General features: G+C 44.0%; 3 protein-coding genes across 8 annotated transcripts in view; 2 read left to right on the top strand and 1 right to left on the bottom strand.

Moving 5' to 3' along the window:
• bun (TSC22 domain family member bunched) overlaps positions 1-18,344 on the top strand; it is an 88,709-nt gene extending 70,365 nt beyond the window's left edge. For all 6 annotated transcript variants that reach the window (XM_070276992.1, XM_043213716.2, XM_070276993.1 and 3 more), the window contains 2 exons: positions 426-477; positions 15,737-18,344. In XM_070276992.1, the coding sequence (XP_070133093.1) occupies positions 426-477; positions 15,737-16,216 (532 nt within the window). In that variant the 3' untranslated portion in view covers positions 16,217-18,344. The remainder of the gene's footprint in view (positions 1-425; positions 478-15,736) is intronic.
• Positions 18,345-19,332: 988 nt separating this feature from the next.
• Positions 19,333-23,064, bottom strand: Oatp33Eb (Organic anion transporting polypeptide 33Eb). Its single transcript, XM_017244437.2, has 5 exons — positions 22,832-23,064; positions 22,574-22,762; positions 21,653-21,809; positions 20,303-21,600; positions 19,333-20,245 (listed from the first exon to the last, which is right to left on the bottom strand). The coding sequence occupies exons 1-5, from the start codon at positions 22,896-22,898 to the stop codon at positions 19,446-19,448; spliced, it is 2,511 nt and encodes an 836-aa protein (XP_017099926.2). The 5' UTR covers positions 22,899-23,064; the 3' UTR covers positions 19,333-19,445.
• A 1,094-nt stretch (positions 23,065-24,158) lies between these two features.
• Positions 24,159-26,499, top strand: LOC138925902 (V-type proton ATPase subunit S1). The gene is made up of 5 exons (XM_070277521.1): positions 24,159-24,347; positions 24,406-24,511; positions 24,568-24,817; positions 24,877-25,473; positions 26,025-26,499. Exons 1-5 carry the CDS (start codon positions 24,244-24,246, stop codon positions 26,234-26,236), a joined length of 1,269 nt encoding a protein of 422 aa, XP_070133622.1. The 5' UTR covers positions 24,159-24,243; the 3' UTR covers positions 26,237-26,499.

Genomic DNA, 26,499 nt, shown 5'->3' on the forward strand with positions numbered 1-26,499 from the left:
TTTACGTAGGCACACCAATGACATTTTTGGTGGTGGAAGTATTTCGATTAAAAATCGATTAAAGTCGATGTATCGCATATTTGAAAAAAAAATCCATTAATAAATTATAGAATAGGTTTTATATGCATCTCTAGTGTATAGGGTGTCTGGAGAGGCATTTCCTCCTTTTTATACCAATACCTTGACTATAAAACATAATAATACCTTCCATTATACTTGGAAATAAATTGAGAGTACCAGAATTATTTTAAAAAAGAGTTTAGAACTCGGTTGAAAGTGCTCGTTTAAAAGACCGATCTTGTTCAACAGAATATATTGAATAATAATATATTTTTAAAAGTCCTAATACTCCTATTTCCTCCTCCCCAATTATTATTAGTCTTAGTACTCCCATGAGCTTAATTAATATCTTCTATTTATTGCAGTGCATCTGGAACAAGTGCAGTTGCGATTGACAACAAAATCGAGCAGGCAATGGTAAGTTTGAAAACATTTTATATCCAAAATTAAAAGATAGGACCGAGCCTTGAAGACTGGCCAGCGGGAAACTGATAAGAGGGCCAATAACACACTCTGGCCAATCTTTATAAATCGGCAATAAAACAATTCTTATCAAATGAAGCTCAGAAACAAAAATGAAACAATAACAAGCGACGTCATGAACGAGGCCTGATCGTTTTTGAACTTTCGGCCGTGGAAGCAGTCGTTGTTTTTGAGACAAAAGTGCGTACTCTCGATGGGTCATTCTTAATCTCGATTAGACAAGGTCTTGAGTCTCGGCGGCCCACAAATAGAACTGGGGAGCCACTGAAGATGCTTCAGCCCCCATGCCCAAGCCCCACGTCCACTGTCCACCAAAGATACAATCCAATCAAGTGGCCCTCCTTCCAGTCTCGCCAACGTTCAACCAGCAATGCATGAAGTACGAATTTAGTTCAATTGAATTGAATTTGCTTTTGCTGGCACTGAGATGGCACGCCGTTCCATGGAGGGTTCTATATTTAGACCCAATTAAGAGCTGGAAAGAGCTCGAGAGTCTCTCGAGCAGATGCCAGTTGTCGAAATGGAAGGCCTTATGAATGAAAAGGTATTCATATTCATATTCGTGGTTTATGACTGATCCAGAGGAAATCTAATCAACCTGCAAAGCTGCTAGCTATCAGCCAAAATAAAAGCCTCAATGGTTGGTAAGTGAAGTGGCTTGTTGCCAGCCTTAGTACTTGTCTCTGAGGCAATCAGGCTGAAAGATAGCCACCCAAGCACTGGGAGTCGATTGAAAATTCCAAGCGGAACTGCAGATGACACATTTGCGAGGCTCATGCTCGGCGCTAAAGGCTGTTTGATTTGTGCCTCATTTAAAGTCAATCAACTTTTCCTTTTCCACGAAATCCAATGGACAGAGGCTGCCTCTGTGGCAGCCGCCTCAGCTGCAACTTGCCACCCATAATGGTCATTTGGGTCAATTCAATTGCTCTCCCCATCGCCATTCACACACTTTCTTCAGAGCTACGCATTTCATTTCAGTTCTTTTCTTTCTTCTCCCTCCAGAAGAAAAGTTTGCCGCTTTTCTCTCTCTTTGTGAAAGTACTTTTCTGGCCAAACACAGTCTGCTAGTTTTAAACACTCCTCGTACTCATTCAGAGCTCGAATCTGTTGTTGCCTCTGACCTTGAGGAGGCGAGAAATATACACTTTTTATACGAGACTTTGGGGCTGATATTTTTACGGTCTGGCCATTATCAGGCGCGGGCTTTGTGTTGTTTACAAAATGGCAGACTTTTTATTTTCTTGCCATTGTGTTGTGAGTGTGAGGAGGGAGCTTATCTGCCGCTTCAAAAATGCCATAAATTATTCGCCAATTCACGGGCAACAAATGCCCACTCGAGATAATATGGGCTCGAATGGGAATAGTTCTGTGGTCCATATTGAATGACTGGATGACTGGGTTGGGTGTACATTTCCCGCCAGGTGTAGTCCCGATCTCTCCCAGTTCTCTAACCCCAGCAGATGTCGCGTATCACTCATAATTGGGGACACTTTGATGTCCATTCCGCTGCCTGTTCGGCTGTTCGGCTGTCACGTCGCGGACATGAGGGCACAGATTGGGGATAACGTACTGCGGATTTTGTGGATTTGCGGATGATGGGTTTTTAGTCATTTGCCGACGTTGCCTACGCCCAACAAAGGCGCGTCGAATAAAATGTAATTTATTTCCCGCAGCCTCCGCAAGACGACAGTCTTTTCCTGTTTTAAATGCAAAGTGCATCAAAATGAGAAATGAATCAAAACAAATAAGAAGTCCAGCAGGCGGAAGTGCGGCGCAAAAGTGTTTGCTTCCTTAAACAATTGTTTTCGATTCAGTCGCCCTCCTCGCCTTATAACACTTATCAATCAAGGCGAAGCCCACAATAACGTCACCGTTTGTATAATTACTGCCCTGCCGCATATGGGCGAAGTATTTCGGACGATAAGGCCTCTAGCAGGAGATCGCAGCGGAGTCTGCCATTGTTCTACACGCTCCACTTTCCATGCTAATCTCAGGTCTTTGTGTTCTCCAATCGATGAAGAAAACAAGTTCCAATCTTGCAAGAAATAGAGGACCCGGCGCCAATGATTAGGGCGGGGCTGATAAGGTTTTTAGGTTATACTAACATTTAATAACTGATTCGAACTGGCACAAGCTAGGGAGTACTTATCAGTGGTGTGGCTAGTGAAGACCAAGTTTCGAAATATGTGATGGCCCAAGGTAAGAAGTATGGGAGCCTTGAAGGATTTCAAGATAATGGCTTCTATTCGATTTGAATTTCAATAAAAGTATAGCTCATCCCTACAACAAAAGACCTAATTTATAGCAATAATACCATGGAAGTATATTTTCGCAACCAGGTTGTGAAGAAAACAAGATAACAATCAGGAACCCTCAGTGTTAGGCCATTTAACGACTTGATGACATTTATGGAGCTTTATTTCGGTCTGCATCGGTCTTTCGGTCGAGCCCCTCGCCTCTCCAACGGGCTGGGCTCGTTTTGTTCAGCTTTTGAGGAAAACAAAACTCAGAACTCATAAACAAGACCATAAACAGCATGACAGATAAGATAAAAATAAAACACTCTGGGCCGTGAGTTGGGTTTTTACCACTCGGGCCGGTATGTTTGTGCAAGTGTGGGGAGTTTCTGGTCGAAAAACAGGCCTCTACAGTTCGTAGTTTCTCCATACAGATATTCCGATAAGAATGGCTGGGAAAACAACGATGGTTACATAACAAACACAATCCCAATGTATCGCCTGGATGCGTAAACACAGAAGTATCGGCGCTGGCACTGGTCTGGCATAACCATGGTGTTTGCTTCTGGCACACAGCCGTGTACTGGCCACGTGCCGCTCGTACTTTTCCTCGATCTCTTACATGAAACCCATGGTTCTGGAATCACGGTTGTCCGAAACGATTCATTTGCGGCGCTTTCCGAGTATCGGTAACCAATGCTCAGGCAGCTACAGCTCCAGCTACAAGTATCATGCGCCATCTCGGACCGTATCATGATCTGTGGCCCGGCTTCTCTAATTGCATTGACAACGCAAGCCCCGCAATTTTCAAGCCATTGACGTCAGAATCGATATTGTATCGGTGGGTCGGTCGGTCAGTCGGTGGCTTTGTCTATATCCTAAAGCCAAACAGTTCGAGCCAGTCGAGTGCTAATTAGACGTGGCTGCGTGTCTATCAGTCGATCTGCTCCGATACGTCCCCCTACGTGGTTATTAGTCTAGGGATGGACTCGTGATTCCCACGAAGGCACGCAAATATCAAACACTGATGGCCTGAAAAGGGGTTGAGATTAAAGGATATCTTATAGAGGTTAAGACCTACTTATCTATTACACCATTCTATTACACCATCTCTAAGAGCAAGTGGACTTTGTAATAGCCCCCGTGCTGACGTCATTTATTTATAATCCAGCTCTTAGCCTCCTGTTGCGTCACTAGCTGGCAGTAACACAATGCCCGGATAATTGTCTCTTCGCCATTGTGACACTTTTCACACCAAATCCCACCAAGAAGATGCTTTCCCAGAAGCCGTGGAAATCTGATTCGGGTCTTTTGTTTTGTGATTCCCCTCCAGCGAGGTCGCCGACTTAGGGAGAGGTGGCAGTGCAGTGAGCTAATATTTTCATTCTGCGGCGATGAGCTCACCCCCCGGTAGGTGCCCCCGCCAACCCAATTGTAGTGACTCACTAATGCCACCAGCTTACCGGGAAAAGTGTACTGCAATTAGAGTTGTTTCGTTTTCGCTGGCATGCGAGCAGAGTTCCTCGAACTGAACTTTAATTTCCACTGCCTGAAGGTCAGATCTGGGGGTGCAGTGCTCTGGGGTGATTGATTTTTGGAGAATGACGCGTGGGCCTAATCTAAGCAGTGATATACCCTCGGCCGGACTAGACATTCAACATTCGAAGCCAGACTACTCACGAGATAGCCTTTAGTTTAAGTTGCAATTGTCGTTCGAGTCGTTCGAGTTGCTGGGGCTGTTGTTTTTTGTTTGTACGTGCATTGCGGCTCAAAAGTGGGTCAGTTTTATCGCCAATACATGGCTACACACAGGCACTACACATGTAGACCCATTTGCAGTGCTTATTTATGCTGTTTGGCTGTTGCCAAGTGCACTCGATTTTCACAGTATTCAAATTCAGCAAAGTGCAATGCAGTTGATAGAAAACGCCAGTAAGAAAAGCTGGACACAAGTAGCCCCTAGCTTTAAGATAGAATTCGATTAAAAGTCTTCAGGAGAGCCCCTGCGAATGAGTAGTGCTCTTGAATACTCATTATCTCTATCTAATATTCACTGTGCACTCATTAAAGCACTTCAACCATCGGGGAGTATTGATTTTCCGAAACCCAGGGGAACAGGCCTAGTCTGTGCCTTCTATCAGCGAATTTAAAAACTCCCAAGAGCCATCGCTCTTATCGAGTCTGTGATTGCGAAATGCCTGAATATTGGGCTAATAAAGAGGGGTGTTGTGTGGCTCAATTAGATTACAAATTGGACTTTATGGCACCGGCAGGGATAAGGAGCGTTTCCTCCGCCGAAAACCCATTCAAGAGCAACGCTAATTGGCCATCATCGGCGAATCGCAAGGCAATTAGTTCGCTATTCTGCGACTCTCGACAGACCACTTCCTGTCTGCTCGGGCCGACTACAACGCGAAACAATAGCAGGGCCCTCGGTTGCCAAATAAACGTTTTCCAATTCACACACTTTGACTTTCGGCCACAAAACTGCCAACTGAGGCTGAGGTGGGCCTTTTCATTTCACTCGAGTCTCGATATTAAACGAGTTTCGCACGTCACCAACCGGTTGGCTATGAAACTCTAAGCCGTAATGAAGTAAAATTAATAGCACTGCGAGCATTGTTTTCGGTTAATCCCCCACTCGGGCACTGTGATAGATGGCGGGTTAGATGGCTGACCTTTGTGCTATATTCGATGAATCCCAGCTGCCGATATCTTCCGTCTTTGTTCGCGACACGATCGCGCGAGAAAAATAATTAAGAGGCGCTTTTAAAAGGCAGGAAGCAAAGCTCAACGTATTCTTAATCGCTTTTGATTTCGCAAACGCGATAAATCAGACGGAGCGAGCCGAAAATAACCTTGCAGTTGAAATAAACTCCTGGCGGGGGCACAACCTCCGTCCTAGACCTTCTCCAGCCTTCCGAGCGGCTCGGTGTTTGACCTTTAGAGCCGTCAGACCTCAGGCTTTGCGTTTGAAGTGCACGGGGGAGGTGTGTCCGAAAAAGGCGTGCTTGCCACAAAATTTCTCCCCTCGGGGCAACAATTATCTTTTGTTTTATTTCATTTTCAGCCCATGGTCTGTGTGCCACTTTGCACAGCGACTAAATATGTCAATCAGCTGTCCAGCTGTCTCGACACACAACTGTACTCGACAACTAAAGTTTTTCCATTTTTTTCCCAATTTTACGCTATTTCTGCCTGTCCAAAGCTTGTTGCCAAGCTGGCCAGTTCGAATTATTCGAATTATTCGTTCAGCAAAAATATGAAAGATACGAAAACGAAAAGACAATCACCGAAAAGTGACAAAAACAGTTGCTGACCTAATTAACTTGTTCAGCGCAAAAAATGAAAAGCCTTCCTAAACATCAGCCGCATTTCGACAAAAAGTTCTATAAATAACCCGATTTTGTATCTCTGCTAAAGCTTTAATATCGGAATATCATACAGAGATATACACACATTTTAAGTCATTTATTTTTTGGCCAAATTGATGGCAGCAATTTGTCTGCGGCGGCACTTGCTTTCTAATTGGGTTTGTGACATCACAGCAGATCCAAACCAGTTTTAGAGACTTAAAGTCGTTCAATTGCCGGATTTACGATGTGGGGGCTACCTGATGGTCTTGCCAATGAATTGGGGCTGGGCATATTAGGTGTCTGATCAGATAAGGAGTGGGTTACTTGGTGTCAAGGATGTCCAAAGTAGCTGATCTTTCGAAACATTAAAATACTAAAATAATACCATATGCAGGGTATATATTATAGATAAGGTGTCTGTTGAGATCAGTTGTGGGCTGACTCGGTTGCAAGGATGTCTGATAAAGATACTCTCTTTAAAAATGAGGAGCTATATGTGCAATTTAAGCTTAAACTTAAAAATACTAAAATAATACCATATGCAGGGTATATATTATAGATAAGGTGTCTGTTGAGATCAGTTGTGGACTTACTCGGTTGCAAGGATGCCTGATGAAGATACTCTCTTTAAACTCTTGTACTCTCTATTCTAAACTCATCTGGCAACGCCATCTCCCAATTAAAATACATGCGTTAATCGATCAGACTGAGGTGTGACTTTTATTTCGGGGGACCTGTTCGACAACTGGCTCGGTCGCCATCGATATCGCCATCGCCAAAGATCTAAACTGGACCCATCTGATCTCAGCCGAGTTCAGAAATCACAAACAAGCTGCGTGTGCGTGGCACGGCGTGCGAGTTGGCAGTTGGCCGAGACACACCTACCTGCCTGGCCTGGCCTGGCTGCCTGGCCGGGCCGGACCGGCCAACACACAGCAGAGTCGCATGATTTAAATTTGGCCATGATCGAACGCCAACGCGCTCTCTCCCGTCGTAAGGCTGAAATAAGATTTTGCAATTGGTGATTAATGTTGTTCGGCCGCCTGTTTGTTGGCTCGTTTGTTTATCGTCTGGCCTGCCTTTGTCTTGGTATTTATTTTTGGGACTTTGCATTAATTGACACCAATATGTCATTTGAAACACACAACGAGGAGGCGCAGGCTTTTCTATTTTATGATTAAATGGTGGAAGCACCGGCCATAAATATTTCAAAGGGGCTACACAACAAACGACTTCCGTACTATAACTCAAGTCAAGAGAAAATTAGTATTAGAGGGTCTTGAGAATAGTAATAGCAGCTAGGGATGTACTAGGTTAGCTCTTGAATATCATGAATGGAAAGGTTTTATTCCACAAAGTATGCATCACAGCCTATATCTGCCTAAACCACCTAAAACAATTAAAAATAAATTATAGAAATATATATTAAAGAAAAGATATAGATACATATGTATATGCGGCACATATATTCCTCGGAAAATAATTTCCCGCTGACAGTTTTATATATTTTGTCTAAGAAATAAGAAATATTCGACCATAATATTGTTTACTTATTTCTGACACCCCCATTCTGCTTCTTCTCTTTGCAGGTAAGCAAAACAAAAACAAAACCCGAAAGCGAAAACACATTTAAGAAAATAGACAGCCAGGTTTGTTGTTCTGTTCTCGGTGCGGCGGCGTAAGTCAATTAGTTAACCCACATGCATGCCTAGAAGTCGCCTCGGTCGCCTCTGAAATATTCCACTCACACACAAAAATTGTACAAATTCCAATCAAAACAAAGGGGGAAAAAAATTAAAGAAAAATTCCACCAACAATGAATCGAAATTATGTTGACAAATTGAATGGTTCTGGGGGACCGACCAGCACCGTGTGTTCTGAAACTAATTGCCAAAAATAGATATACGCCGGATAGATATTTGCGCTCCCCTTTCTTTGGCAGAAAAACAAAATAATTAAGCCTTTTCGCATTAATTTCTCACCCATCCCCCCGCCCCCGCCCCAAAAGGAAATCATTCAAAATAGACGTGATAAAAAATAGACAACTTCTGTAGACTGAAATCAGAAGTACCCTGGGGCTGGACAGACCAGCATGAACATTAGGAAGCTGATACACCCTAAATAGGGTATCAGCACTATTCTGCGGAGAACCCTAGGGCTTAGTAAACACACAAATCGAACGATATTCGCACACAGATACCCCCAGACATATATCAAATAGTGTTATTGTGACCGCCTCGATCGGCCTTGAATAATTCATGATTATGGCTGCTCACCATTTTGGGGGCTTTCGAGTTTTAATTTTTCGTGAATGGTTGTTTTTGTGGCTCTTCACTTTTGTGTTTTGTTTGTAGTTCTCGTTTTGTTTGGCTATTCCGCTTTGTTCTGCTCATTTGTTTACCAACTTTTGGGGCCCTTTGGGCCGCAGTGGAACAGAACACTTGATTAGCGGGCCAATATTTGACCGAGGCTCTATAGGGGGCTGGCTCTTGTCAGAATTCGACAGAACTTCTAAAGGTAATTGATATTTCGCGTGTCTGTCCTTAACCCAAAATTCGCGGGAGACATTTTTCAATTAAATTATAGTACAAAAAATGGTGACAAGGATGCGGGGCATCAAGCAATACTGAGAATTCAACGGGTTTTATTATTAAACAAAAAACGACAAGCAGCAGCGCGAAACATCGGAAAATTCAGGTCAAGATGAAAGTCTATTCAACCGCCGCAGCTTCTTAAAAATAAAACACGCTCGCGATGCGTATATTTCGATGAATATTTTATTCGGAGGCGGTTCCAAGTAAAGTTAGATACATATATCCTTCGGCGGGCAAACCTTGAGATGTCTGCGGACTCTTGACATTTGGCCAGAAGTTAATTGGCCACACGTGCTGCGGTCGGACCTCAGATCCCTGCGCATTCGAAAGCAATTAGCGGCGGGCCCCTGCCTGGGCTGTCGGTGGCCATTTCCTCGTACCTGGGAGGAGTACCTGAGGATCGCCGGGCCGCCATAAAACGATTTAATGTCTCGCTGCCTCAGTCTGGCGATTAAAGTGCAATTTGCAATTGTATTTTTACTTTCCCAGCCTTTGCACTGACTCGGACGCATTATTTGATGACCTTTTTTGAAGAATATTGTTCTGGTTGCTTCTGTTTATTTCGCCAAAGTAGTCCCCAACCACACCTGACGATCGCCAAGCAGCTTCCCAGACAAGTGTTTGCCAAATCAAAGCAAAGGAAGTCCCTGACAGACAGCTGCTGGGATAGGATGACACCTCATAGTTTCTGTAAGATGAGCTCACCAAAGCCCACATACATTGTAGAGGCCAGGGCCTGATAATCGCGAACAAAACTCGTTCTAAGCAGATTCGGCCCAGCAGCCGACTTCTTTGTTTGTTTTGATTTCTGCTCAATTTTATTGTGATACAGCTGCTGACGTCTTCCAGGCTGCTAAATGGCCGACAATTGAAATTCATTAAAAGCGAATCAAAAACAAAAATGCTCAGAATCTCAAATGCCACTCCGGCGGCTGCGATTCCCGCTCGAAAATTGACCCAAACTATGGAGGAGGCAGCTCTTATCAGCCTATCAGCCCCTCTTATCAGTGCTGGGCCTTATCAGCCACTCATCCCACTCAACATTTGCGTGATTTGCGAGCCAAAGGCAAATAGAACAGCCCCGATGCTCGAAACTATCTCTGGCCAGAAGACAAACGTTTGTTTACTTCGTCCACCTTATGGGAGTTAAGAGCCGAGCAGATAAACAAAGTGTGTGAGTGGGTGGGTGGTTCGTCTGATTTGTTGAAACTATGAGATACCTATTCCCAATATTAACTCTTTCCTGCCTCGACGCTGACACGTGGACCCCTCATTGAAGCCTACTCTGAGCCGTCGGTCTTGTAATTGTATAATTGTATCTAGCAGATACTTCTGCCGCGAACAGGCCAGTTCCTCTCTTCTCCGGCACAAGGAAATCACTAATCAAAATATATTCCGTCGATTGGCCAAAGTAGAGGAATACAATTTCTAAACGAGCTCAATAAATTGTATTTGCTGGAATGCAATATTGGAATGGAATAAAAGGTACCCTACCCCTACCTACCCCCAGGGGAGGGGCAACCTTGCTGGAAGGATTTCCCCGAAGCGCTAACACCGTTTACCCAATTATTTGAATACTCTCCTCACTCGGACTTGAAGCATCGCCTCTTGAGGCCCTCGAAACGCATCTGGTTATGTGGAGCGTTACCTAAAATCTCAAATAATGAACAAAATTTTCCACTGGCCGCTGGCCACACTCTTGGCTGTCTGAATGGGAAAGCACTTGTAAGTTTCCACTGCACCCGAGACTGCCTGTCGCACCTTGGCCACCTCAGAGGCCCACCACCCCCCGCCCTGCCCCTGGCTATGGCTGCCAATTCGGTTCTGGACGGAGTGCTCTATGTGGGAGACTGTGTGACGACCCAGTGGCCCCTCCACCTCCTCCTAATAGGCTTTATAGCTGTTTTTTAGGACTGTGTGTTAGACAACCTGTCAGTCGGGCTGTGTTGCTGTAGGTTGCTCTACAGACCGATAACCTATCTTATCAACCAAGACTATGGGAACTCGTTAGAACAAGCCCCAAAGTCCAGCCCCAAACACGGCAATTAGAGCAACAAACTTTCCCACACGAAGCCCTGCACCTCCGCCCCCACCCCCTCCGAACCGAAGACACGCGCGGACAGTGAATCAGAACTAATCGAGTTGCATGAGAGGAGCGCGTTTATCCACAGAAGCCAGCGCCAGACCGCACCCACTGGCCAGTGCACGTGTCGGGGGCGTGCAATAATCACCCACAAACCGAAACAACAACTGAATCAAAACAGAATGTCGTAATTTTCCACACGCCTTCGCCTGCTTTCCCGCCCCCCCATCTACGCTCTTTATTTATTTTATATTTCAGATTTTTCAAATATTTTATAACTTTTCCGCGTGTTATGAGTGCGGCCGACTAGGGAGCTGGGGAGGATGGGCAGGGTGCGAATGGTCAAGCCATTACAACACATTGGGGGCCTGCTCGGGCACTATCCCCACTGCTCCTGCCTCCCCCCCTCGATTGCGTTTCAATTTTTTATTGATTGCCAGACGCGGCGACGATTTCGAAATTTTCATTTGTTGATTCAAAGACCCACAAAACACAAGACAAAGGATGTGCACTGTCTCTTGATTCTCGATTCTGTATGCAGTGGGGGGCTCTCTAATGAATATTGCTCACACGTAGTGCCCCGAGTCGTCAACAGATGCACCCCAAGTCTGTGTACTGAGCTGACACGAGCCAGCCGTATAGGAAAGTTTTCGGGATGATTAAGAATATGAGATTCCAATGGGAGCTAGTTTTGACAAGTTTTATGACGAAAAGTCTTCTGGGGAGTAGGACCTACTGGTTATATGACTACCTTGGGTAACCAAAATGCATAAACTCCTTAGTCTTTAAGGACATTGATTTATAACTAGCTGGGCTTTAGTGCTTATTTTCGGGTTTATGTTCTGAAATGCAATTTTCTTTCATAAGGGCTTTCAGAGCTTTTCCACAACTGACACCCCCACCCTGGAGAGAGTATCTACGCAGTTTGCGTTGCAATTAAGCTGACATATCATTTTCAGGCTGGAATTTGTTGTTAAATGTGCATTTAATTGCTGCTTTTCCTCGTTGCTGCTGATATATGGTATTGTTTTGAGGCGGTGGCTCTGTTTTATTTGTTTGTCTTTTGTAATTTTAACGCGGATGTTTGTTTCGTGAATGAACGATTTGTTGTCGATGCGTCGAGCGTCGCATGCCGGCTTATTGTTCCTATATAGATCGGAATCTCCCCGGCGTGTGGTATTGTAGATTGACGGGAAAGAGCTTCCTTCAACATGCGCGTGAAACCGATACGTTCCGTTCCCGGTTTTGTTTGTTTTTATATATATTTTCCTCTCTTGTTTTATATTGTTTTGTTTTCGTTCGATTTGCCTTGCAAATTCTTCACTCCGAAGTTCATACTTCAAGCCCTTGAATTTCTGTCGAGTATTATATAATGTCTTGTGGCCAGATTTGGATCATTAGGGCCTTCTGGAGGGGAAAAAACAGAAATTCAAGTTCTGGAATTTTGTTTACTGTTTACTTCAGCTGATTTGGTAGGGATGCGAGGAAACGCAATGCGCAAAAGGTAGAAACCCACCCTTTTCCGAGGAATACAGCCAAGAAATCGAAAACCACCGCGTGGCAAGCCAAAAGTATCTACAAGAACGTCCCACCGAGAGAGCGCCGCAGCCGCAGCCAGAGCCGGAGCCGGAGCGAGAGTGATAAACAAAAGTGTCGTAAAGTTTTTGCGTCGCAGCGCAAAATAATAAGTGACACAAGAAAAACAGACCGATACATATATTTTTGTAAAAAAAAACAACCAGCTGGCTGTTCGGCTGAAATTCAGGCAAACATTTTGGAGAAGTCATATACATAATGCTGCTGATCAAACAACAGTCTTAATAAATTGACGAGAAAACAGTGGGAAAGAGTCGCGCGTCAAAACAAACAGAGAGTCGTATCTGATGAATGCTGATAGATGGACGGCAGATACAGATACGGATACACACGAATACGGGCGCACAGCTGACACACAGAAAGAGCAGCGAGAGAGCGCACTCAGTCTTACGCTCTCTCCCGTTGCGCAGTTACACTCAAAACGGCGCTCTCCTGCTTTGCCGTTTCATATAAAGTCTACGCTAATTGCACGCAGACGGCCAGTCGCCAGACAAACTCACTTCACAACACATCGCCAAAAACACAAAGCTGGCACTCTGATATTTTATAAAATAAAAAAAATAATAAAGCTAAAACAATTATTTTTTATAATCCACCTAAAAAGCCAACAAGAGACTCGTCGTTAGTGAATTATATTAATTCGAAGAGCAAGACAACGCAACGCAGTGTTTAAAAAAGCCAATTACTTTGAGAAAAGCTCAAAATCGAAATCGAAATCGAAAAGCTCTGCGCCGGTCTCGTAAATCACACAAAAAGCTGAACCGTGAATTCAGTTATTGCTGAACTTTTGCCATACAAGCAGCACAAGCCCCGAAAAAATCGGAAGAGAAAAAAGAAAAAAGTGAAGTGCATACTGAGAAAATAGAGAAAAAAAAAAGAAAATCTACATACATTTTACCCAACTGTGATCCCAAAACATTTTACTACAAGTTTATTACAAAATCAAGCCCAACCAGTGCGAAAGTGGGAGAATCGAATCTCCAAGCAAACTACACTTTTTTAAGAAAAACCCTGCCCAGTCCAGTCAGAATTAAAACAAAGCCAAATATGATGGGCACTATGTCGCTGCGTCAGCCCGAGAACTGGCTCTACGAGATCTGGCAGAAGGGCTGCGACAGCCCCTGCTACGTGATGGTGCCCAATGCAAAAGTATGTATATCTCGGTGACATATCCCCCAGAGGTGTACACCTTACACCATCCCTGAACCCCTGAACCCCCGAGCCAGTTCACCTTGTCTCTAACCGAGACTAGATGCAGTTTTATTGATTTTTTCGTATTTTGGCTGGCCGTGTGAGGCTGCGCGCGTTTTCCTCGCGATTTCTGGCGACTTTTCAATGTCGAAATTGAGAACTGCCCAAAGGCAGCGAATAAATAAAGAAAAGAGTACATTTTCAGGCTATTTTCGATGAGAAATGATGGCCAGTAATGTGCAAAAGAACTCGCTTCGAGGGTCCTTTGTTCTTCTCAACAAAGGTACCTAAAGGACCCCCTGACAAGTGTACTCGAGACTCAAAAAAAAGAAGAAAAAAACCTCAATGTGGTGGCCGCCATGTTTGTTTGAGAAAATGCAGCCGAAAAATAAATCCAACCGAGAACATGAGAAGTGCATGAGATTTTGAGAGGAGAGACACCTCAGAGGCGCGTGACCTGACCCGTCAGCGAACCCAGCCCGCTTTTCTCCTCTCCTCTCCGGGTGTGTGTGTATGTGTCTCTCCCCTCAAGAGTCTACAATTAGCATTCCATTTTCCGAGATGGCTGTAATCCTCCACTTTCTTCACCTTCGATTTGAAAATAATGCCAAAAGCTGATAAAAAATATTTATTATTTTCGGCAGTGATCTACCCCGGGCCCTCCCCTAAAACGCCAGTCGTGTTCATTAATTTTTTGTGTGCTTTTGCACCTCATTGTTAACAACAAGTCGAGGCGGTTCGAACCGGTTTGCATTTGTTTGAAGCGGTTGCTCTTCGGAGCCCGGAGCTGCCCAATTTTTGTCCGCTCCGCGCTTTATTAAGTATTAATTTTGATTTCGGATGACTTCTAATTTTGGTAATTCGCTTTCTGCCGCCCGTTTTGCACTTATTGATCTGCCCAGCGAGGAGAGTCTAAAAATACGGCTGGGTATTTTTATAAAAATTATTTATTGGCCGCCGCGGAATAAGCGAAAAACGTGCAAAATAAAATATTCTTATGATTCGCGGCTCTTTTTGGCGCTGGTGCCAGAACATGCCACTTTCCGATGGCCTCCCATGCCTACGGCTCATGCTCATGTCCTCTGGGCCCCTATGACTAATGGGAGTGACGCTGCCACAGCACAGGCCCTCTCTGATTTTCATAATTTGTAGAATTATCTGAATGACGTACTTGGTGGCGACTGCAAGTTTCGGGATAAAAGTTTAGCGAGTGATTTCCCTTTTTCGATACTTTTACGGCGCATAACTTTTATTTTTTTATCCATCCGGCCTGGGAAAAAAATTCAGGCCACAAGAAAATGTCGAAAGAAATTGTTGAAAGTAAAGACGACGACGACGACGAAAGCCACGCCGTCGCATCCAAGTGGCAGCGAAAGAAGAGGCTGGCTATTTATAGAGATCGCATGTGGAAAGAGTCGAGACTCGAGAGTCGAGGAAAACTCTTTCGCAAAGCGGAACTGGCAAACTGTCGAGATGGCGAGCTGGCGGGTGTCCCCATGCCAGTTTTCCTTTCCTACCCCACCGACAGGCGGTGGAGCTCTATTGACATTTCCCATTTAATGTGAACTCGCAATGTGAAAGAATCTGAGGAACACGTGCCACCAACTGCACGGCCATCGAAAGGGGAGGCGAGGGGAGGGGGCGAGGCATGTCTGGGGCGATTATTCTAGCAAATGTTTAGGTTGGCTGGCGTGCACGCGTTTTCCTTTCGACTCTCTGCCTCTTTAATGGGTTTATTAAATTTTCACAAGGTACACACGGCCAGGTGAGCAGCCCCACAGCCCCCCAGCCCCACAGCCGCATTTCGGCTTTGTTTCGGTTTTCGGCCTGGTGACGTGTTCCACTGCCACTGCGACTGTGGCATTGACAATGACACGAACATATTTGGTTCTTGGGGGAAGCGTTTACACGCCAAATAATGAATAACGCGAATATCCCAGCCGAACACGCCACCTTGGGCAAACAGTGCTGGTTGGTGATTTATGAATGGCCCGGTCTGGTCTCTGAAATCCAGACAGAATCATCAGAAAATGAGTCAGCTGATCAGGAGTTACTATCTTATAGTCTTACTATCTTACTATCTTTTAGTCTGAAAACCTCCATCTAACCAATCCCCTTCTTTTTTTATTGCAGGATCTGGTCAAGTCGCATCTCATGATCGCCGTGCGCGAGGAGGTGGAAGTCCTGAAGGAACGCATCTCCGAGCTGATGGACAAGATCAACAAGCTGGAGCTGGAGAACAACATCCTCAAGTCGAACATCCCCCAGGAGACGCTGCAGCAGCTGCAGATGCAGCTCCAGATCGCCGGCAGCCAGCAGCCGGCAGCGGTGGCCGCTCCCCCGGCCACCCCAGCCATACAGGCGCCCCCCAGCGCCACAGCTGCCGCGGGCCAGGCAGTGACGGCCGCCGGAGCGGGACCGGCCACCAGCCCGGCCTCCGCGGTGGCGCCCACGAGCATTCCCAACGGCAGCGCCGAGAATGGCGGTGCAGTGAGCAGCGGCAACGGCGATGCTGTGACGGCAGTGGAGCAGCAGGTGGCACCGGCGGCCATAGTAGCAGCGGCGGCGGCGGCAGCGGTAACAGCTCCCACATCCAACGGTCCCATGTCCTAAGCAGCAGGACCAGCTACAGTGTTTGTTTTTTGTGCCCACTCCGCCAGCAGGATTGTGGGGAAAATGAACGTTTAAGAATGAAAACCGTAATGTTAACTCAGCTTTGTCTCTTTCTAACCGAGTGTGTGAGGGAGACGGAGCCGAGCAGAGCAGAGCAGAGCCAAGCAGCAAAGTATTAGGCCACATAGACAACAACACCAACAGCCAGGAGCGGCAGGATCTTCTGCTGCCGGGGCCTGTGGTGTTGTTGCTGGCTGTGAGAGCTGCTGCAGCCGCCGTTTTGTTAATTTCTCGATTGTGATATTTGTTTAGCACATACACACATACACACACCTGTATACCTGTACACCTGTACGCCTACAGACTTACACCAGCACTCCTGGAAACACCCACACCCTCATACAAACACACACATAGACTGCACGCTAACAGCGACTGCGGCTGGCGCTGTTAACAGGCGATTAGTAGGAGTCCTTTTAGGAGGCGCTGCTGCGCTCCCCAAGCTTTTGTTTTTGAAGATTTTTAGTTTTTTTTTTAGTTTTGTTTATCCGTTTGTTTAATTGCTGTTAACGCTATGAAATAAAAAAAGATATAAGAAAGCAACACCACACCCACACTAACTATGTAATGGCCTCAAGGCGATACTTGATCAAGTAGAGTTTTGGCCAGAAAGGATAAAAACAAGCAGCAGAGAGAGAGGAATCAATAACGTGTAATAGAGTGCATTGGAAAACAGATAGAGAATGATAAAACACAGACAGACCGACAGAGAGAGGAGGGAAATAAAAGAAAATATGTGATAATTTGCATTGTGCAGTCAGAGACATAAGATGTAAATTGTAAAAAAGCAAAAGCAACAAAGAAGAGGAGGAGGAGACGGACAGGAATGTAAAATTCAAATTCCCAAACATGTTTAATCTTGATCGATAACAAATACAAATAATACACTATATGAGAAGCCAGCTGCTATTTTTATAATTTACATTTAAATTCTACTTTTAATGTAAAAAACAAAACAAATAACTCAGCAAATATTAACTAAATCATAAATATGCATGTTTCTAATTAAAAAAAAAAAGAAAAACAAAACGTAAGCAAGACGAGTAGGAAATTGTAGTAATTCTAGAATATTTTCAACTCTATTTTTTAAATTGTAAAGTTACTCCCAAGCTACCCAAGGGAGGACAAGAGACACAAATGAAACGAATGCTTATCAAAATTCTTGTTAAACCCCGAAACTATCTGCAAGCCAAGACCCCAATTTAACTGTAAATATTGTGTAAACTAAAACTAAAGCTGAGAAACAAGCAAACGCTAAAGCTAAAGATAGCTTCCAAAGTGTTGAGGTGTTGCCAAGAACATGAATATGAAACAAACAAGAATAACAATAACAACATGAAAGCTAACCTTTTAAGAAGAAGCAAGTCGTCCTATTTCTGTTATAAATACTTAGTTGATAGTTTGCATTATCCTTAGTTTTGAAAACTTCTCGATTTTCATACGAAATCTGTTATAGGATTTTTTCCACATTATCCCCTCTTTTCTTACCTCCGCACTCGACACTACACGGACCGAGAAGATTTAAAGCCAAACATGAGGAACTGCTGCAGCCATGGTAGAAAAGTGTGACCAACTGAAAGGGCAAGGCTTTGGCGCTGGCCCGTCCCAAGTCAACCGCCCTCCCGCCCCGTAGACGCCAAGTTTTGAATCGCGACATTGCACTCAGCTAGTGGGGACAGTGACCTGCTCCCAAGAAAGAAACAAGAACACAATGCAACCTGCGGAGACTCGAATTGTCTAAGGATTGCGTGGAAATCGCCACCCCAAATGAAAAGTAAAGTCAAACTATAATACTCCGATTTCAAATGCACAAAACTAGCGGTCTACGGGGCTACGGCGACGGAAGGACATGCAGAGGAGCGGACGGACCGACAGGCAACGCCTTCCCCGAATCCTTAGTAGTTCAGTTGAAAGTATTCTTATGATTTCCATTTTCAAATCATGTTTAGTTTTTCTCCTCTTATCAGTTTTACCATTTAGGCCTCTTTTTAAGCTAACTATTAATTTATTAATTAGTTCGTAAGCGCAAAACCAATTAAAATAAATATAAACAACAAACTGCAAACAACCTATATTAAATTAATGGAAAAAAATAAAATTATATTGAAAACCAAAATAATACAAAATGTTTTATTTCAAAAGGTTGGGTTAACGGCCTATGTGAAGATTCGAATTGAATGAATTTATAAATTTATTTAATATTCTATATTTTATAGGTTTGTGTTAACTTTGAAATTATTTTATAGAATTGTTTATCTCCCTGTAGAGGGTATTGTAAGTTGAGAATGAGACATCTCCGATAATATAGTATAGTATAGTAGTATACAGTTTGTGTTTCTGAATGAGGATTATACCTGGAGTCGCTTATTCTGAGGATATTATTGTACTGAGGATTATTCTACCCTGAGGATAATACGTTGAGACGAACCATTCTTGTAGTTTCTTTGCACACATCTTTCTTTTATAAGTAGTATATATTAAGGATATTATGGCTGCCTATATGGCAATTCTACGATATTTTTAAATGTTGAAGGTTGGGACGGATTTCATCTTTGGTCAAGTGCACCAATTTACAATTCTGCAAAACTTCATATGGATCGGGAGTCAATATCCTGTAGATTTCATGAAACTAAACAACTGGAAAGCCACAACTTGTTTGATTTTTCAGATATAGAAGCTTGGATAGATATCAGCTTTAGAAGCTACTAAAATTGCCATAAGAAAAGTCCAACATGAAATATATACTGAAGAAGAAGAATTCGCTAAACTAAATTGCATCCAGAATAAATTAAAATTGTTGGTTCTCATACCTCAATTACAAAAAAAAAAAGAAACTTCGAAGCAACATGAGGCTGAAAGTATTAAACAATTTATCTACATACGTACTAGATAGTATGTATTTTACATGAAAAGTCCCACCAAGTATCCCACCTAAAAGTATGCTATGCTTTCAACAGTTTTATTTTGTACCTAAAATTTTGTATGTAATTATTTTGTTTGTTTTTCGTTTTTTACATAATAATCCCAACTGGAATTATAATTTTAAAGACTAAAAGTTAAATGGAAGATAACTTTATTTGTTCAACTTTATTATTTTAGGCATCTGGATGACGTTCTTAAAACTAACAAGGTAATGAAGAATGTAATACAAAATACTTTTATTTTAGCTTCAGAAATCCGTTTCGGGACTTTGCGGTCTCTGGTGGATCTCTGGTTCTCCGGATACTATGGAGTGTGGGGGTGAGGTGTCTGGAACTGGGGGCGGCACCTCCGAATGAACATACGGCAGTACGTTTGCTTGAGCTTTGGGCTGCTGGTTGACCACGACCGCCTCGTCGGTGTCCACTGTATCCTGGCCGCTCTCTGCCACCTGGCTGGGAGAATGGAAGGACTTCAGGGTGCTCAGTTGAGTGCGGACATCCGCCTCGGATAGGTGATGTACGGGAATATTGGCCGGTACAGCCAACCTCTTGGGACTGGTGCTACCGTCGTCCGGCTTGCGTCTGTCTGGCGGGAAGACTACCTGGGCGTAGGTTACCCCACTGGCATTTGGTTCCACAATACTCTGGGCTCCACCCGACGAGGTCGTAACCGAGCTGGGGTTCCGGAAGACAGTGGCTGGGTAGGGCTCTCTGTCCTCGTGAGGCGGCACATCCCGCCGCTGCATGGGGGAAGGAGATGCCACTGATGTCGTCGTCGTGGTTACAGGGCTCCCTCCCCTGGGAGCTGTCTCCGCGGCGGGAGTGTCTTCGTGGGGGATCGGAGCGTACAAGGAGGGAGTGTAGTTGTTGTCCGTCACCTTGCAGTTATAAAGGTTGAGTCCCTTGGCGAAGATAAACACCAGAATGTCGAACAGTATGCTGGCTAGGATGAGCGAGGCGGTCAGGATGTCCAAGATGTTTCCGTGTTTGGGGGTCTCGCGCAGCAAGCAACGCTCGTAATTGGGGGCCCAATAGACGCAGGTGGATCCTTCAAGAAAATATTAATACTATAATGTTTAAACTAGAATGGAGATAAAATACTTACGGGTCACCAAGTCATAGCTGAGGTGTACGGGAACGTAAGAAAATAGTCCCACGATCATAAGCTCAAAAGCCAGGGCCAGAGTCTTGTCTTGGGGCAGCACAGATCTTAAAGTGATCAGGGTCTTGCCGATGGCACCAACGCCCATCAGAAAGGCCACCGAAATGCTCATGATTTGGAACATGAGGATCGCCGACTGGCAACTGTTGGCGCTGCAGGCTCCGGCGGTGGCCCTCATCTGACCCTTGGCGTCCTGGGTTTGATCCCCACTGCAGCTGCAGCCCTCGTAGATCTGGAACGTGTTGATAGACGAGGTCTTGGAGCAGCCAGCATAGCAGGGGTTGAAGTAAGTGATCGTACTGTTCTCTGGGCAGACAGGCATGAATGCCGTGGGAGTGCAAAGGCACTGACTGGAGCAGTAGGGTTGGCTAAGCTTTCCACCCACCACGCCGGCAATGGCGCCCACGTCGCACTTCACGAAGATGAAGCCCACAAAAATGGCCACCAGATGGATGCTGAGGAACATGTTGATGCCGGTGATAGTGCGGGCCGATAGCTGAGCCTTAGAGATGACCAGACCACTGATCAGCATGCCCATAGCCATGACTGGGGGCTTCAGGAAGTACGAAACAAAGGCCGACCGCCATTCGTCCGTTAGTCCGTCCTGCTCGTTGTAGGGCAGGAAGAAGCGACTCTGCAGGTAGCTCTCCTCTTGGAGGCCGTAGTTCACCACTGCACTCTGAACGCACATGATGCTCAGCAGGTTGAACATAAGGAGCCTGTTATTGAAGAGCCTCTTCAGGGAAGGCCAAAAGTTGGAGTCGTCCAGGTAGGTGGAGAACTGGCTTCCGAAATTCCGCATCCTCGACTGCTCGATAATCCTCTGAGCCGCCTGGTGAATGACTGTCTTTGGAAGCCTCTTGGGAAATAGTCCCAGCTTCACGGCGCCCACAAAAATGAATGGGGCTAGGATCACCCAACCCAGCCACCAGCCCACGTGGGTCAAGCCCACTCCGAGCACCAAGAAGGATCCCATCTGCTGGCCAAACACGCGGGAAGCCAGTGCAGCTGCAATCACTGCCGGGCTATCCTGGGACAAGGAGTTGTCGTCGATGTAGCTCACTCCCAAGGTGTAATAGGCCAGTCCTCCCATGCCCAAGGCCAGCTGCAGGACGAAGAGCATCGTCAATGTGAGGGTGCTGCTTTGGGCCTCTGTGAGCGTCAGCTTCTGGAACTGGGCCAGCGAAGTGGCACACAGATTGGCATCCAGGACGGCATCTTTCGCCTTGGTTCCCTCGGCACTAAAATAGTAAATAATATTAGCAACTATGATGAAAGATATGGCATACTCACAAATTGATTATGGATGGAATCACTGCCACCACGCAGGTAACCGCTTGCAGCATCAGGGTGCCCACCAGCCACTTGATGGGGTGGTAGACGTCCGCCCAGTAGGCAAAGGCCAGCGCGAAAACTGCCTGGCACAGCCCACTGGTTACCAGAAGCCAATCTAGGTGGGTTACAAAATAACAAAAGTTTCTAAAATAGCTTTGGCCTTATCTAACCTATTGAATGAACCCGATATGACGTATGAGAAGGCGACAGGGGACAATCGAATTTCTCTTCACAACTACACTCATGAATAGAAGTTGGCAGCTGTAATGGTGGGAAATTCACTTCCGTTGACGGGGGTCTTGGGTAATAAGAGTTTGAGAAATTCCAGGAAAATCATAAAAGGATATTGTGAGTGACAAATAATTGACTTCTCTTGATATCGCAGTGAATGACGAATAAAGTAAACACTTTCAACAGCATAGGTTTCGTGATAGTGTAGTTTTTTCTTAACTTTTGTTATAAAAAAAAACGTAAGTAATGAGAGAGGAGTATTCTTTTTCATAGATGTACAAAATAAATGTATTTTTATAATCCTAGAAAAGTTATAACTAATTCCAAGAGTCCGACCCAAGTCTTGCAATAATAATAGTCTACTTAAGTCTACTTAACTGCAATCAACCTTCGTCCGGGTGGACAAGATGGGTACTAAATTAGCTTTCCTCTCTATTTTTACAGACACTTCTAATCGAAAATATAGCACAATGAGAATTCCCCACCCCCAGACCCAGGCATTCGTCAGCAATATCGCAAAACTGATAACGGAAAAATCTCCACGTAGAGCCGGGCCAGAACCTCGACATGCACAGCTTTTACGAGTTCCTCCACCGCACACATACGAGGGTTCGCATTTTCGCGATAAGCTTACTCCGGCTTACTCACCCACTATCAATGGATTGTAGTCGAACTGGAAGGCGGCCTGCTTGGCTGAAACTCGGAAATAGGCCTCGCAGGCGCCCTGCAGCATTCCGGAAGTGGCCAGGACTATGACAAATGTGCGCAGCCTGGCGAACTTCTGGCAGCCAGGGCCGCGGCACCATCCCAGACCCTTGATGCCGCAGTCCACACTATCTGGATTTTCAGGGAGAGACAATTCTTGATTATTCATTCGATTTCATTCTGATTTTTTGGGTCACGCACCATCGGGTATATTGTTGGCATTGACAGCTATCTGCGATAAATCGGAGCTGCGCGTATTCTGCGCCATATTCGTATTCGATTTCGATTTGTATTATTCACTATATTCACTTCACTTCACTGTACTCATTGGATACTACTGATGTACTTGTTTGTGGCCCTGGTTGGACCGATCGTCATCCCGCCGCAACGGAGCCAACGTCTATTCGAAAGGGGCAGCGAGAGCAAACTGAGGAGCATTGCTATGCTTCTTGGCCCAAAACCACCTGCCGCTCTTCCAGTCATCAGCTTGATAACAAAGTTATCTTATCGTCCGTTTGTTTTTTTCTCCACGGTGCTTAATTGCAAGTTTATTGCCACCGCTTACGCATACTCCTGGATCGAAAGGAACATGTTGCAGCAACAAGAGGCTAAACATGTTCATATCGTGAGATCGTAATTATCCGTCATATCTGTGAGTTTTCATACTAATTTTGGGTGGATTTCTCTGAACTCTGATCTAGATCGGACCATCTTTACTAAAAAAAAATAAAGTTTAAATACAATTTGGCTCTACGAAATAATTAGTTAATAATAATAATAATTTGTAAAAGCAATCGTGCTTAGTTGTATAAATAAAATAATAGATCCTTTAAATATTGAAGAAAGTAATTCTAAGACAGTAAAAAGTTGATATGATGATGAAGATTCCAGGGACTTTCTGTCCGTCTAATTTTACTAAAAATGTCATTTGAAGATATTATCTTATAAACACACCCTTTTGCTTTTGAATTATGGAATGTAGATTAAACGTCTGGAGACAATATTTTATAGCTGCCATATAAATGATAGGAACTGGCACAACCTTTGTGGGCAAATCAATTTTATTCAGGCCTAGAACTTTGACCAATGTTTAAATTACATTTTATTTTAAGTATATATTTAACTAAAAACGTTACAATTTAAGCACCAAAATAATTTTAATTTCGATTATTAATAAAATAATTTTAAAATATCCTTTTTAATTAGTTACTAAGTATTTGTAGACTAAACCTTATGGATGTCTTATATCTGAACGATCGGAAATTACATTAGATTACTAAAATACATATGTCCTTTAAAAATAATCTGTCAAACATCTTTAAGGGTATATAGACCTAAAAGTTAGCTTTCGTTTCATAACCCAACAGGGAGTGGATAGTATCTGCTGGATACTAGGTGATGCTCCGATGAGTTTTGAATCGAAACTGAGTTGAACTAAGTAATTATACTAATAATAAAAAAATGTGATCCTTTATAAAACCTAATCTATTTAAAAAAAATTTATAACTCTTGCTTTATATCTCAAACTTGTTTGGTATCGACAAACTAGAGAATTAAACGTCAAGACATATACAAGTATATGTAGCTCATGTAAAAGTTTTAAATCTCATAAAATGGAGATGTTCTACGTTTTAAGCCTCTTCTTGGGGCTTGGATTCTCCATGGTGTCTGCCAAATTGCTGAGCTCTCCGCCAGTATTGATCTGGGGTCTGGAAACGTGAGTTAAAAACTTCCAAAGATATTGAGTACCTGTTTGTTAAATAACCTTTCCGTAGCCCACCATCTCAGAGTCTTTTCAAACCATTAAAGAATTCGCAGTTCATCAGTATGATTAGAAGCTGGCAGAAGGACAACATGATAGTGGCTTATTTGGCATCAGAGGTGGGTGTCTCCCCGTTATATACTATTTTTTTAAGTATCCACAAGTTTACCATTAGCTGACCGCCAAGGACATAAACTGCGATGTCTGTTTTCCATACCTGGATAAGATCAAGCCTATGAACTTCTACACTCAGGTGGAGGAACCATTCCTGGCACTGGAGAAAGTGGCCAAAACCACAGAGGAAATGGTCTGGCATTACCCCACAATCTCGGATGTCTCTAATCTAGAGCTGGAAATGGAGATGCGTTGCCAAAAGGGGAAGATTCACAGCTTCGACCTGAGAGACAGAAACTTTTTGGCTCACGGTTGGTTTAAAACTCCTTAAGGTTGGCTTTCTCTCGTTAACATTAGATTTGATTTTTAGACCAGGCGATGGCCGTCTCCACGTATCAGTTCACTGACTGTCCTGTAGTGCATCTGTACTCGGCCTTCACGGAGGAATCGCACGCTTATTTGCGGCGCCAGGCTTCGAAAGAGAATTTGCCAACTGACAGCAAGCCGGAGCCAACTTCACCAAATAATTCAAGCCTAAGCGATGTGGTAACTAACACTGCCAACCTGACCATTCTGCGCCACGAACACGTTGTGGTTGCCTTCAACCGAATCGCACGCATCCAAAAGGACCGAAGGGGTTCTAGTGTCAACTTCAATACCACATACATCTCTATTGTGAAAGGAAACGACAGTTTGTCCCTGACTATGATCAATGGCAAGGACATTCTGCAGGGCATCGCAGTTGTCCTGGGGACAACTAGCGGACCTCTGTTGCTGGAGTTTTTGCCCGTATATGGTAATTGGTACTTGACTCGGGCAGTTTTCGAAGGAAACGAAACGTACCATCTTCGGGACTTGGTCTTCTTTTCTGACAGTTTCAGTCTATGCTGCGAAAGAATTAAATTCTTTTCAGCAAAAGATGGTCGAATGATTATGTACTCCTTTCACATTGATCTTGTTTCAAATGGTAAGTAAGTTGTAATTACATTAAAAGCATTGAAGACAATATTAATATAATCGTTAAGATAGGGTTTCAAGTGTGGGTTTCTTCCCACAAGAGGAAGTAATTAATTATGAAGTGATGATCTCTTGAAGCCTAACTTAAAAGCGCGCAAATGACACGACTTAAATTGTGGGGCTACTTTTAAAATTTGGTCCTTCGAGACCCCGAGTTCCTAATCAGAACTTTTTGGAGCTTCACCTAGTATGTCATCACAATATAATTTTTGAAATAGAAGTAACGATGTAGAATACTATTTATTATAAGAATATTTTAGTCAACAAAATATTTAAATTAGGTATATTTTGACTTTTGATTGGTATTTGGACTGATACGTTTTTAATTCGTACAAATTATGTAGGTACATTTCAAATTTATGGGTTTTTATTCACTTCATAATGTAAGATATTAATAAACAGAACACATTAAACATTTAGAATATTTTTTAATTTTCATATATATATGTTATTAATGATGAACTTTATCAATTTTATAAACTTTTGTTGTCTTTTTTTCAGAGAATCAAAATGGCCTGGACGAAAACTACGTGGCGAAGGAGTGCTGGACCTGCTCCCAGTTTATCACTCCGCCCCTGGCCCAGATCACGTTCATCACAGCGTTCATGCTGGTGGTCCTGACCATCGGCCTGTCCCTTCTGTGGGGAATAGGAAGGAATACCTTCGTTCAGAATATGCAAGAGCCGCCGTTGCACATCAAGGCTGACGCTTGAACTGTTGTGGCAGCCCTCGGTCCGGCCTGTGCAGTGCCCGGTCTACATTCAACACATTCTGCTAATTCACTTGCTTACAATTCTAATCGCATGAGCCGGGGGTCGGTGGGTCGTGTGGGTCGGTGGGAGGGATTAGAGATCGTAATAATAATGTCATTGTCGCGTTCTTTTATTGTCGGTTCTATATTGTCATTGCGATTCCGCCTAAACTCTCCACTCTCCAAGAGGAAAACAAAGAGCCACAATATAGATTCTTCGTTTTA

Source organism: Drosophila bipectinata, chromosome 2L (assembly GCF_030179905.1).
Source record: "Drosophila bipectinata strain 14024-0381.07 chromosome 2L, DbipHiC1v2, whole genome shotgun sequence".
Taxonomy (NCBI): Eukaryota; Metazoa; Arthropoda; class Insecta; order Diptera; family Drosophilidae; genus Drosophila; species Drosophila bipectinata.

Excerpts from the sequence above, each read along its gene's own strand:
- LOC138925902 (XM_070277521.1), top strand. The coding sequence starts at position 24,244 with ATGGAGATGTTCTACGTTTTAAGCCTCTTCTTGGGGCTTGGATTCTCC. Across the intron at positions 24,512-24,567 it reads TGGCTTATTTGGCATCAGAG|CTGACCGCCAAGGACATAAA; the intron begins GTGGGTGTCTCC and ends GTTTACCATTAG. Across the intron at positions 24,818-24,876 it reads CAGAAACTTTTTGGCTCACG|ACCAGGCGATGGCCGTCTCC; the intron begins GTTGGTTTAAAA and ends TTTGATTTTTAG.
- Oatp33Eb (XM_017244437.2), bottom strand. The coding sequence starts at position 22,898 with ATGGCGCAGAATACGCGCAGCTCCGATTTATCGCAGATAGCTGTCAAT. Across the intron at positions 21,810-22,573 it reads CTACAATCCATTGATAGTGG|ATTGGCTTCTGGTAACCAGT; the intron begins GTGAGTAAGCCG and ends TAACCCACCTAG. Across the intron at positions 21,601-21,652 it reads ATTCCATCCATAATCAATTT|TGCCGAGGGAACCAAGGCGA; the intron begins GTGAGTATGCCA and ends TTACTATTTTAG.